This window comes from Bombina bombina, chromosome 7 (genome assembly GCF_027579735.1).
Source record: "Bombina bombina isolate aBomBom1 chromosome 7, aBomBom1.pri, whole genome shotgun sequence".
In the NCBI taxonomy this organism is placed as follows: Eukaryota; Metazoa; Chordata; class Amphibia; order Anura; family Bombinatoridae; genus Bombina; species Bombina bombina.
In genome coordinates, this window is record NC_069505.1 from 119,998,415 (window position 1) to 120,011,933 (window position 13,519).

General features: G+C 37.2%; 1 protein-coding gene across 1 annotated transcript in view; it reads left to right on the forward strand.

The window, feature by feature from the left end:
- Positions 1–12,581, forward strand: part of LOC128636266 (ovochymase-2-like) — a 343,532-nt gene extending 330,951 nt beyond the window's left edge. Inside the window, 1 exon segment of the mRNA XM_053689302.1 lies at positions 12,421–12,581. Within this exon segment, the coding sequence (XP_053545277.1) occupies positions 12,421–12,581 (161 nt within the window).
- The last annotated feature ends 938 nt before the right edge of the window (positions 12,582–13,519 follow it).

Sequence of the window (13,519 nt, forward strand, 5' to 3'; positions counted from 1 at the left end):
CACATTAGCCATTGTTTTGATGACAGCTATTTATATTGAAATTATTGACATGTGCTCTTTTAAAGTTCTTTCTTTTAAAACCTGATCATCTTCTATATCTATCTATCTATCTATCTATCTATCTATCTATCTATCTATCTATCTATCTATCTATATATATATATATATATATATATATATATATATACATACACACACACAGTATCTCCAAATTAAAAACTCCACCCTTTGCTGACTATAATTCCAAGTGAATGCAATGATGAAATTGTTATTCTCTAAATATCTTATAAATTCCAATAATTGTGATCCAGTACCTGACCAGATTAAAAACAACTATCTAATGGTGATAGGAAACCAGATATTGCCCCTAGTCATAAACACCATGAACGAAAAGATCTTCCCTATATGCCATAAAAAAGATGACATAGTTGGATGCAAATCTGGTCCCCATTGCCATTTCAATTATTTGTAGAAAGTATTGATTTTTAAACCAGAAATAATTATTATCTAAAATAAGTGATATAGCTTCCAGGATAAACTGTATTTGGTGCTTTGGAAGACATGGATAACATATCTCTAGTGGCTACCCAAGAATTTTTTTCCCATTTTGTATCTTCTATAATGCTTAAGGGGCATGAAACACAAAAGTTTCTTTTATGATTCAGATAGAGAATACAATAAAAAAAAGTGTTTCCAATTTATTTCTATTAAGAAATTTGCTTTGTTCTCATGTTGTTCTTGCTGGAGAGATAGAGTATCTAGATAGGTCGCGTGCACTTCTGTAGTACTACATGACAGGAAATAGTGCTGCCATCTAGTGCTCTTGCTAAACTATAACATTCTTACAAAACTGCTGCCATAGTGCTCTTGCTAATTTATAACATTCTTTCAAAACTGCTGCCATCTAGTGCTCTTGCTAATTTATAACATTCTTACAAAACTGCTGCCATCTAGTGCTCTTGCTAATCTATAACATTCTTACAAAACTGCTGCCATCTAGTGCTCTTGCTAATCTATAACATTCTTACAAAACTGCTGCCATCTAGTGCTCTTGCTAATCTATAACATTCTTACAAAACTGCTGCCATCTAGTGCTCTTGCTAATCTATAACATTCTTACAAAACAGCTGCCATCTAGTGCTCTTGCTAATCTATAACATTCTTACAAAACTGCTGCCATCTAGTGCTCTTGCTAATCTATAACATTCTTACAAAACTGCTGCCATCTAGTGCTCTTGCTAATCTATAACATTCTTACAAAACTGCTGCCATCTAGTGCTCTTGCTAATCTATAACATTCTTACAAAACTGCTGCCATCTAGTGCTCTTGCTAATCTATAACATTCTTACAAAACTGCTGCCATCTAGTGCTCTTGCTAATCTATAACATTCTTACAAAACTGCTGCCATCTAGTGCTCTTGCTAATCTATAACATTCTTACAAAACTGCTGCCATCTAGTGCTCTTGCTAATCTATAACATTCTTACAAAACTGCTGCCATCTAGTGCTCTTGCTAATCTATAACATTCTTACAAAACTGCTGCCATCTAGTGCTCTTGCTAATCTATAACATTCTTACAAAACTGCTGCCATCTAGTGCTCTTGCTAATCTATAACATTCTTACAAAACTGCTGCCATCTAGTGCTCTTGCTAATCTATAACATTGTTGTCAAACTGCTGTCATACAGTGCAGCAGACACGTGCACACTTCTGAACTTTCCTGCTTTTCAACAAAGGATAACAAAGAAAATGTGTTAATATAAGTACATTAGTAAGTTGTTTAAAATTGTATGTTCTATCTAAACCATGAAGTACAAATATTGGTATTTTATGTCCCTTTAATATGCTAGCGTTTTTAAAACATAACCTTACCAGATCTGTAAGTTGTGAGTCCTATAGAAATAAATGAACTTCATGCCATTCTTCCAAATAAATAAATCTCACTGTTTGCGGATTTCTTGCTTCTTGTAGACAAAGCACCACTTGGCTAAAAATAGTCAGACATGATGCATTCAAAAAATGTGAAATCTAATAATCTGTTTTAAGAAAAGACAGTCATTTGTATTTGGGCCATTCTTACAAGCTTTGAGTTGGTGAGGTTAAAGGGACGGTCAACACAAAAATTGTTATTGTTTAAAAAGATAGATATTGCCTTTACCACCCATTCCTCAGCTTTGCACAACCAGCATTGTTATATTAATATACTTTATAAAATGTAAACCTCTAATTGTTTGCCTGTTTCTAAGCCACTACAGACAGCCTCTTATCACATGCTTTTTTTATTAGCTTTTCACAGCAGGAGGCTGCTAGTTCATGTGAACCATATAGATAACAATGTGCTCATGCCTGTGGGTTGTGGATGATACTACACTAATTGGCTTATATGCAAGGCAATAGATAATAAATAAATAGCCATGTGATCAGGGGCTGTCAGAAGATGCTTAGATGCAAATTAATCACAGAGGTAAAAAGTATATTAATATAACCATAATTTCTGTGCAAAACTGGGGAATGAGTAATAAAGGGATTATCTATCTTTTTAAACAATAAAAACTGTACCTTTAAGTAAAAAAAAAAAAATCTCTCCCGCTGAACAGTGTTTGCATTTCACTGTAAAAAAAAAACCCCTGTAAAAACGTTCCCAGGAGCGCCTTGTTCCACCTTCTAGCCAGATAAATATTTTTTTTGGAAGTATTGTAGGAACGATTGAAATGGTTACAATTATAAATACATCCTTGGTGAGATTTAAAGCAAAACAAGGACTAAAAATAAAACTAAAAGGACATAACTGCTGTGGTCATTCCGCATACGTCAGTTAAATAAACTGCACATGCACGTCTACTCACCAATCAGCAGCTCGCTCCTAGAAGTACATTGGTGTTTCCTAAGCCTACCAATGTATTCTTTTCAACAAAGGATACCAAGAGGACAAAGTAAACATGATATCAGACGTAAACTGAAAAGTCCCTTTAAAATTGCATGCTCTGATTGAAACATTGAAGCTTAAAGGGACATAGAACCCAATTGTTTTCTTTTATGATTTAGATAAAACATACAAATTTAAACAACTCTCCAATTTACTTCCGTTATCAAATGTTCTTTGTTTTCTTGTTATCCTTTGTTGGAAATCCTGGATGTAAGCTTAGGAGTGTGCACGTGTCTGCAGCACTATATGATAGCAGTTTTTCAACAATGTTATACATTAGCAGGAGCACTAGAGGGCAGCACTATTTACTGTCATGTAGTTCTTCAAGCCCATGCATGCTACCTACCTAGGTGTCTCTTCAACAAAGAATATCATGAGAACAAAGCAAATTTGATAATAGAAGTAAATTGGAAACTTTTTAAAAAGGGCATTTTCTATCTGAATAATTAAAGATTTTTTGGGGGGGGTTAATGCCCCTTTAAAGGGGTTTAATGCCCCTTTAAAGGGATAGGAAAGTCAAACTTAAACTTGCTTGATTCAGAGAGATCATGTCATTTTAAGACACTTTTAAATTCACTTCTATTTTCAAATGTGCTTTGTTCTTTTGGTATCCCTTGTTATAAAAGAAAATATGCACATATCCTACACTAGTGGGAGCTGCTGCTGATTGGTGCCTGCACACCTTTGTCTCTTGTGATTGGCTTACTAGATGTGTCCATCTAGCTGTCCGTAGTGCAATGCTGTTCCATCAGCAAAGGATAACAAGAGAATTAAGTAAATTTGATAATAGAAGTAAATTGGAAAGTTGTTTAAAACTGTATGTTATATCCAAATCATGAAAGACATTTTTGGAGTTTCCTGTCCCTTTAATTTTGTATTTCATATCCCTTTAAATGGACATACATACCTTCTGCTCCAGACACATATTGAATGTGCAGAAATAAGCTCCTGAGATTTTAAAGTTTTTTTTCTATATGAATTTTGCAGGAACTTTACAGACTTGGTGAGGCAGTTTATCAGACAATCTTTAATGAATCTACCCCAACATCTAGTTTTAATTGTCTTACTGCAGGTGTTCTAGCAGACTAGTGAACAAAGTGATGTTCCATCAGCTGTCTGATAAAAAATCCATACCGCGCATGCGCTGCTCTTCTCATAGCATTCCAAATGCAACTACGTCACAGCCCATCAGAATATTGAACGGAGTGGCCTTGCGCACTAGCAACATTTCTATTTGTAAATACAACTATTTGTAAATATAATAGTACACACGCTGCATGTTCACAGATGTCACATACTATTGGCATTGTGCGGTACAGATTAGTACACACGCTGTCCAGCATTGTTTTGTACCTATATAAAAACGTTCTACCTTTTGTAGAAGTCTACGGTTTCTTGTCCCTGTAACATTTCAAGATAGGTATGTCCAATGCTTGTGGAGACCAGACAGTTGTGTTTAAAGAGGGACAAGAAACCAACTTCTACAAAAGGTAGAAAGTTTTATATAGGTACAAAACAATGCAGTTGTATTTACAAATAGAAATAGAAATGTTGCTAGTGCGCATGGCCATTCCGTTCACTATTCTGATGGGCTGTGACGTGGTTGCATTTGGAATGCTATGAGAAGAGCAGCGCATGCGCAGTATGGATTTTTTATCAGACAGCTGACGGAACGTCACTTTGGTTCGCTAGTCTGATGAATTTGCTAGTCTGACAGAACACAGGCATAAACCAGAGTCAGTGTGCTTTGTAAATGAATACCTGTTGCCACATGATATCTGGTATAGTAAAAGCATTTTTGGTTTGGCATCATCGCAGAACATAACTAAAAGATGTAGAACAGGAAGTCAAATAAGCACAATGCATTAGGAAACATACATTTCTGGTCCCCTCTGACACAATTGATTAATACAATGTTGCCAGTTATATTACAGTTTGAATTACTGAACACCACAATATTGCTGCTTTGAAAAATCAAACCATATGGCAACAATTTGGAATGTTAATATAATGAGAAAGCCAACTCAAAAATAAAAATATTTATGTCTACTATGCTATTTATAAGGTATTTGCCATTTAAAGTGATACAAACTGACATTTATAGCTTTTCTCAGCTGCAAAGTGTAAATATTGCAATCATTTTTCATTGCTCTGCATTTGAAATTCATTTTTAAGTCCCTGTAACCCCTTGATTGCCAGAGAACTGCAATGTAATGTGTTCAATCAGCAATGGGTTAAAGGGATATTCCGGTCAAAATTTAAATGCACATAGATGAATTACATTTATGAATAGAAACATATTTTCCATATACATATATTGGCAAAAATGCTTCTAGTAAAAGTTATTACTGTTTTAGTGTTAGAATTTTTCTCTGCACGTGCATGTGAAGCATAGCTAGATATCCTCAGTGTGCCAGCATTTTAAATACCACAGCTGATCAGAGTTCCAGTGGGGCTTGTATCATGTCAGCAATAAACAAATCGAGTCATTACCGGATGATACAAGCCCTTAAGGCTCTCTGAGCAAGTGCTGTGCTTAAAATGCTTGTGCACGGTGCATACTTAAATACACTTTTGGAACAGCTTTAGCTTTTTTTATGAGCATTTTTGCTAATACATGTATATTACAAAAATGTTTCTTTTCAAAACCTGAAATGCATCCATGTGGAATCCAATTTTGGCTGGAATGTCCCTTTAACTCTAAATCACTGATTTTCAAACCTGTCCTTCGGCCTCCCCAACAGGCCAGGTTTTCAGGAATACCTTGGATGAGAGCAGGTAAAATAACAATGTTTACTATTTAGCTGATTATTTCACCTGTGCTCCAGTTCAGATATCCTCAAAATCTGTCCTGTTAGGGAGGCCTGAGGTCAGGTTTGAAAACCAGTGCTCTAAACTAACTTAAATCCTAACTGCATCAGCTCAGAACCATTATAAATTCTGTTGTTTTTAGGTTCACATTGAGGTTATCATTTGAAATGTTTGCCATTGGAAGCAGCGACACACTGTATGGCTTGGGGAGGAAGAAAGGGCCCCTCCCCCTTTCTTTTTCTCTTAAAGTGAATGTAAAGTTGAATGAATGAGTGCCCGGTTTTTAAAAATACTCTTAAAAACAGGGGCACTTTCATTCATTCAAATTTACATTGCAGCGTTTTTTTAAATACTTACCTTTTTCTTTAGGAAACCCAGACCGGCGATCCTCCGCCTGCAGCTCCTCTGTGCTTAGCACAGCAATGACTAAACTGGCTTCCTCCAATCATGGCGTGCACCAAGGAGTGTCCATCTCGTAAAGGCCACGCCGTGATTGGAGGAAGCCGGTTTTGTCATCGATATGCTAAGTACAGCAGGTGAAGCGGGCGGAGGATTGCCGGTCTGGGTTTCCTAAAGAAAAATTATTAAAAAAAAGAAAAGAAATGCTTCAATGTAAATTTGAGCAGGCGGACAGGAATCGCCGGAATTCAACCCAATCAAGTACAATCGGGTTGATTGACACCCCCTGCTGGCGGCCCATTGGTTGCGAGTCTGCAGGGGGCGGGGTTGCACCAGCAGCTCTTGTGAGCTGCTGGTGCAATGCTGAATACGGAGAGCGTATTGCTCTCCGCATTCAGCAAGGTCTTGCAGACCTGATCCGCACTGTCGAATCAGGTCCGCAAGACCTTTAGTAAATAGGCCTCAATATATTTACTGTATAAAGAAATGTATTAGTTGTGAATTGGCCATTGATTAAATTGTTCCCTGTATCTTTAGATCGATGTAACAGTGGAAAAATAGATTGAATATTTTATGTTATATTTTGCTATATTAAATGTGGTTTATTTGAATGTCTTTTTTTATTGTAAACTTAATTTTATTATAGATATAGTACTCTTCTATTTGCCTGAGCAATATTTGTTTAGGTATAAAATATGGATAATTCATTAGCCTTGTATATAGGAATTAATGAGGTCCATAGGTTTGTGTTATAAAGAACTTGAAGTATATTTTTCTTCTTTTTATATTAATATATTAAGAGGGATACAGTTTGGCCCTCCATAATATATAAAATTATGTAGAAATGTTTGTCTTGATTAGTCCACTACTAACAAAACTATTTTATTCCTGTTTATGCATTGTTGCGGATTTGTGTATTTAAACTAAAAAGAAGCAACTCACTGTTCTTGTGCACATCTTGGTGCGTATATTGGTTACCAATATGTAACTTCATGGATTGCATATATATGAGAGATTATGGTATAAATTCTGTAAAACTCTCTCCATGTAGGGAAAAAATTGCATTACAACATCAAAACTAAAAATGTTTTATTAATTCCATATGAAAGCCTGAAGTGAGGGTATAAAATCCTGACCATGTTTCTAGAACACTCAGAAAGCAAATGGACCGCCCCTGAGGTACCTTTCATACAGCAGCATTGCCGGGAGAGAGGAGGCACTAGCCCCTCCAGCTCTGACCCCCCCCCCCAACTGTGATAGAATCTTAATTCTCAACAACCACTTTGCTTAGGTTCTCCACGGCTCTGCCTTACCCTGTCTATCTCACTCACACCCATGCCCACATGCGCTTGACACCGCCCCTGTTGTGGTCATGCCCACAAAACACCTCTCACTCTATGCAGCAAGACTACTTCCCATTAACAAAACAGAAATGCTAATATTTTACAATTGCAGACATTTACATAAACTGATTAGCAATCGGGTTCCCTAAATGTTGCAGTTGTCATTATTGTTTTTTCTTATTGCGAGCGGTTCATGTTTGATATGCAAGATATTATGTATTAGGCGCATCACGCAACTCAAGCTGTCAGGAACACCCACTAGAGAAACGCTTGAAAGGATAGTTGAAGAGATGCTAAATAAATTTCGAACATGATCTCACCTTCACAATCAGGCAAGCTCACAAGCATCTGTAAATTTAGTCCATCCTAAATGAGTGCTCATTCAATGTACACATACAGTGTTTATTTACAATTGACTTTGCTTGTGGTTATTCCAGTGCCTGGAGAGAGACTGGAATGCATTCAGCCTTATCACAAACTAGGACCTAGTAACATGCTACACAGCAATTGCTATATGAGTGTAGGAATTAATTTAGAGCCCAAACCATGACCTAGTAACAGTCTACACAGCAATTGCTTGATTAGTGTAGGAGTTCATTTAGATGTGTCCCTAATTGGCTGCAGAAGATGAGCTAAGATAAACATACTCAAAACATTTTCCAGGGCTATATTCCCAGACTGGAAATTTGGTAACAAAATTATTAGTTTAAATGCCATTAAACATTTACTTTGTAAAAACATTTATCTTTTGTAATGCAATTGTTAAATTCTAGTGTTTTAAATACGCTAGGATTTTACCATCACTAAAAACAAAAGGCGACCTTCATTCATCAGTTTAAAAAAAACCTGATGAATAGGCACCTTTATTTTGCTGCGGATTTAGCGCTAACCTTAGATTCTCAGGCCGCCCACTGCATAGATTTGTGCCATAGGCTAGCGCCGCTATTGGCTAAGAGGTGGAAACGTCATTGGAAAACTGAGCTGTGCCGTAAGCGCTTAAGTTAGTGCTGAAGCTCCAGCAAAATTAAGAAATCTATTTGTCCATTTTTTTTTATGAATGAAGGTTACTTTTATTTTTAGCGATTGAAAATCCTAGCATTTTTGAAACGCTAGAATTTACCATCACTTTAATTGCATATATAACAGGTAAGGTTTATGACCCTTGAAATGACAGCAGTAAAAACTAATTAACTAATAAAGTAAAAACTAACTAACTAATATACCAACCAGCAGATGCAGACAGAGGCCATAACAAATTATCTACAAGGCAGTATATGTGCTTGTGTATGTGTGTGTGTGAGTGTGTGTAGATAGATAGATAGATAGATAGATAGATAGATAGATAGATAGATAGATAGATAGATAGATGATAGATAAATAAAAAAAACATGGGCACAGCTAAAATATTTGATATGTCCCAAAAGATTTGGTTTGTAAATTTCAGCCTATTTCGTTCATGGCTATGTTAGTTTTGTCCTAATATGCAGATACAACATTTGTTTGGAATGAAATTCTTTCAATTGCAGAGCTACTGAACCCCTAATTACAGGAAATTATATAAACCTCAAAAATACATAGCCAAGGGAAGAGGACACATTTCTTTATAGTCCCTTGGACACCAATTCCCTAAAGATTAGGCAGTGATGGATGATGACCACCACAGAGCCCGAAGGGCAGGAGAAGCAGAAGAGGTACTGAAATAGATAGGCCTCCAATACACAAACCCCAAAAATAAACCTCTAAGGAAGGAGGACAAACACATGCTTAGAGACCTTTGTACACAGGACCAACAGTTTGCTATGATTTATTCTTCAACTGATGATGACCACCACATCAGCAGGAAGGGCAGGAGTAGGAGCAGGAGTGGTAGGCTGGAGACATATGGAACTAAGTGGGTCTCACAGTACATAAACCTAAAAATACACCTCCAAGGTAGGAAGGAGGACAAACGTGCTTAGAAACCCTTGGACACAACGGCCAGCAGTTGCCTGAGGATTTGGCATTGACCGATGATGATCACCGCAGAGCAGGAAGGGCAGGAGTAGCAGCAGCAGGTCACAGAGTTACTGAACTAGGTAGGCCTCACAGTACATAAACCCCAAAAATACACCTCCAAGGGAAGAGAAGAACAATCACATGCCTAGGGCCCCTTGGATACAGCAGCCAGCAGTTGCCTGAGGATTGGGCATTGACGGATGGTAATCATCACAGAGCAGAAATAGCAGGCGTTGTGCCAGCAGCAGCAGGTAGCAGACTTAATGAACTAGGTAGGCAAAAGGCACACAAACCCCCAACATGCACATTCTAGGGAGGAGGACAAATATGCGCTTAGATCCCTTGGCACAGCAGCCCACAGTCTAGGTAGGCAAAAGGTACACAGCCCACAGTCTGCTTTGATTTTCATCTAATGATGACCACCACAGAGCAGGAAAGAAGGGTTGGAAGGGTAGGAGCAGGAGAGGTAGCAGCATACACCAGAGTTAACTAAATAGGTAGGCCTTACAGTACGTAAACCTCAAAAATACACCTCCAAGGAAGAAAAACAAGTGCTGAGTCCCTTAGACACAGCGGCCAGCAGTTCCCTAAAGATTAAGCATTGACGGATGACAAGCCGTCACAGAGCAGGAGAAGCATCAGAAGGCAGCAGAGTTACTGAACTAGGTAGGCCTCATCTACACAAACCCCCAAAAATACACCTTCAAGGGAGGAGAATAAATGTGATTACCGTCCAGCAGTTCCCTAAGGATTAGGCATTGACAGATTATGATCAACCACCACAAAGCAGGAATGGCAGGAGAGGCAGCAGAAAGCAGAATAATTACTGAACTAGGTAGGCCTCACAGTATATAATCCTCCAAAATACACCTCCAAAATACAAATCCATGTGCCTAGAGCCCCTTGGATACAGCAGCCAGCAGTTCCCTGAGGATGTTGCATTGATGGATGATGACCACTTCAGAGCAGGAACGGGAGGAGTGACAGCAGGCTTACTGAACTAGGTAGGCCTCATGAGCTTGTTGTAGCAATAACCAGTCAATTGTAATGGCTGGTTATTTATCGCATGCCTGCAAATGGACAAATTTGCCCGTTTGCGGGCGCAAGATAAATTAGCGCTCCACTTGTAATCTAGCCCATTATCATTTAAAGTAACATCCTTTAATAGAATTTCACTGTCTTTACAATCTGTTATGAAGACTTAAAGGGACACTGAACCAAAAATGTTTCTTTCGTCATTCAGATAGAGCATGACATTTTAAGCCACTTTCTAATTTACTCCTATTATCAAATTTTCTTCATTCTCTTGGTATCTTTACTTGAAATGAAAGAATGTAAGTTTAAATGCTAGCCCATTTTTGGTGAACAACCTGGGTTGTTCTTGCTGATTGGTAAATAAATTCATCCACCAATAAAAAAGTGCTGTCCAGAGTACTGAACCAAAAAAAAACCTTAGATGCCTTCTTTTTCAAATAAAGATAGCAAGAGAACGCAGAAAAATTGATAATAGGAGTAAATTAGAAAGTTCCTTAACATTGCATGCTCTATCTGAATCACAAAAGAAAAAAACTTTGTACTTTTAAATACTGTCTAAACCTATTGTACCTTTAAATTATATAACTGCATTCTCAATTAAAACATTTTTATAAAATATTTTTGTAAATAAAAAAAAATTCTTACTTTAAAATCTTCTATCTTCTGGGTTTTTTTCAACAGCTCCAGACTGCAATCTGAAACTGCAGACGAGTCATGGATTGGAACAGTCCGATCCCTGCGCTCTGCATAATGAGCATTAGCATAATATTTATTATGCCTGATTGCTCCTGATTGCATGCACAATAGCAGAATAGACAAACTCAATTGCATTGCGAACAGGTGCTGAAAACAAAATCAATACATGCTGTGTGCATGTTCAATTACTAGTGACATCAGCGGTAATGAACAGCGCATGCGCAGGGTACCAAACGTGTCCACGACAAAAAACACCCAGGTAGTCCTCTGTGATAGGTAAAGTCTAAAGATTATCATGGGGGGCTTGGAAAAAAATATAAATTCAAAAGAAAATTGAAGGAAAATTAGAAATAAAAGTTAATAGAAGTATATTACACTCATATTATCATTATTAAGCACTTTACATTAGTGACTTAAACATTTTTGGGTTTACTGTCCCTTTAACAAAAGCAATCATTTAGACAGATTATTGTTCTCCTTCCGCTACTCTACCATCATCAGTCCTGGAGTCATACTATCCCTCCCTTAGTTTTCTCTTTACACTGATATATCTAAAGAAGGTTTTGTCACCATTTTTTCTGACTGTGCTATTTTCTCTTTTAGCTCTGAACATGATCCTTTCTCTATCTTTCTTTCCTCTCTCTCTCTCTCTCTCTCTCTCTCTCTCTCTCTCTCTCTCTCTCCTCTCTATCTCTCTCTCTCCCTCTCTCTCCATCCCTCCCTCTCTCTTCTCTCTCCTCTTGAAATTCCCAGTTGCCTACTAGTTCCAAACGACTTACAAATTTGACTTTTTCCTATGTTTAACAATGAGTGGACTAGTAACTTTTCCCCTCTGGGCAAGTAATTTTTAACCCCTGACTAGTAAATCATAGTGACATTTTTCCACCCTGTATGTATGTATGTATGTATGTATGTATGTATGTAAGTAAGTAAATGTATATTTAAAAGTATATGTAAATATATATATATATATATATATATATATATATATATACACACACACCCTGGTTGATGCTATTTACAGTAGGTGTACCCCCACACACAGTATATATATATTATGTTTCTAATATGAAACAGTGCAGCATTGTGGACCCTGCCCTGTACACAAATAGCGTTTCCAGGATTCACCTTTACCCTTTGCTTTTCAAGGACTGATATGCTTTATGTGCACAATGCCCTGTTGTAAATTCAGTTTTGTTTTTTTCTCTTGTAGAACAACTGAAAAATGATAATGTTCCGAGCATCATCTGGTCATTAGGTTCGGCTCTTACTGTAGAAGTCGCCACCACTTCTGCAGATCCTGAATTTGGGCTTTGGCTGCTATACAGTTTCCACCACAGAAAATAAAGTCCAGAGAACTGAATCTCACTATAGTAAAAAAAAGCAATGCAGTCTCTGTGTATGACTTAATAGCATGTTTAGCATTTACTTTTACAATAATATTTTGTTTGGCAAGAACTTTCTGCATAAAGTAGTTTGATAAATATTAAATGAATTGTATATATCTCATATTAACAGATCCTTATATTTAGTTGTGCACGTGTATAGTTATCTTGATTTAAAATGGTTACATTTGATAAATGGAAAGGAATATATATATATATATAACATTGTATGATAATATGTCATTAAGCTGTGGTAAATAATAAATTATACCATGAAATAGTTTTTGCATTTTTTCAAAAATTTTACAATCTTCTGGTATATATATGTAGTTAAAAAAATGCAATATACTTTCATTATTTATTTTGTCCCCTTTTCCTTTAATTACACTCTTACACTGAGGGGCCGAATTATCATATGGCGGGCAGACATAATTTGCTGTAGTGAATAATGTCCGCACAACAACGCTGAATCCTGACAGCATACTCTGTTTAATATTGCACAAGCATTTCTGGTGAACTAGCAGGGGGTGTCAATCAACCCGATCATATTCGATCAGGCTGATTGCTGTATGCCGCTCAGAGGTGGCGGATGAGTTAAGGAGCAGCGGTCTTAAGAAGCGGTCTGCTTCTTAACTCCTGTTTCCAGCAAGCCTAAAGGCTCGAGCGTAAGCAGTGTGATCAGGGGCCATTCAACCCTTGATAATTCGGCCCCTCAGTCTCTATAAAGTAATGGGCACCACTATGTTTCAACTTATGTTTACCCTTATCTGTCTTTCCTGCTGAGAACAATAAGGGGCAGGTATAAAACAGGTAATAAAAGAGATAGTCCAAACAAGGCTGTGTGGAACATATGGTTATCTAAAAGGGTTTCCACACAGCCTTGTTTGCACAGAGATAATTAGTACATTAGTTTGAAAATGGCAGCTT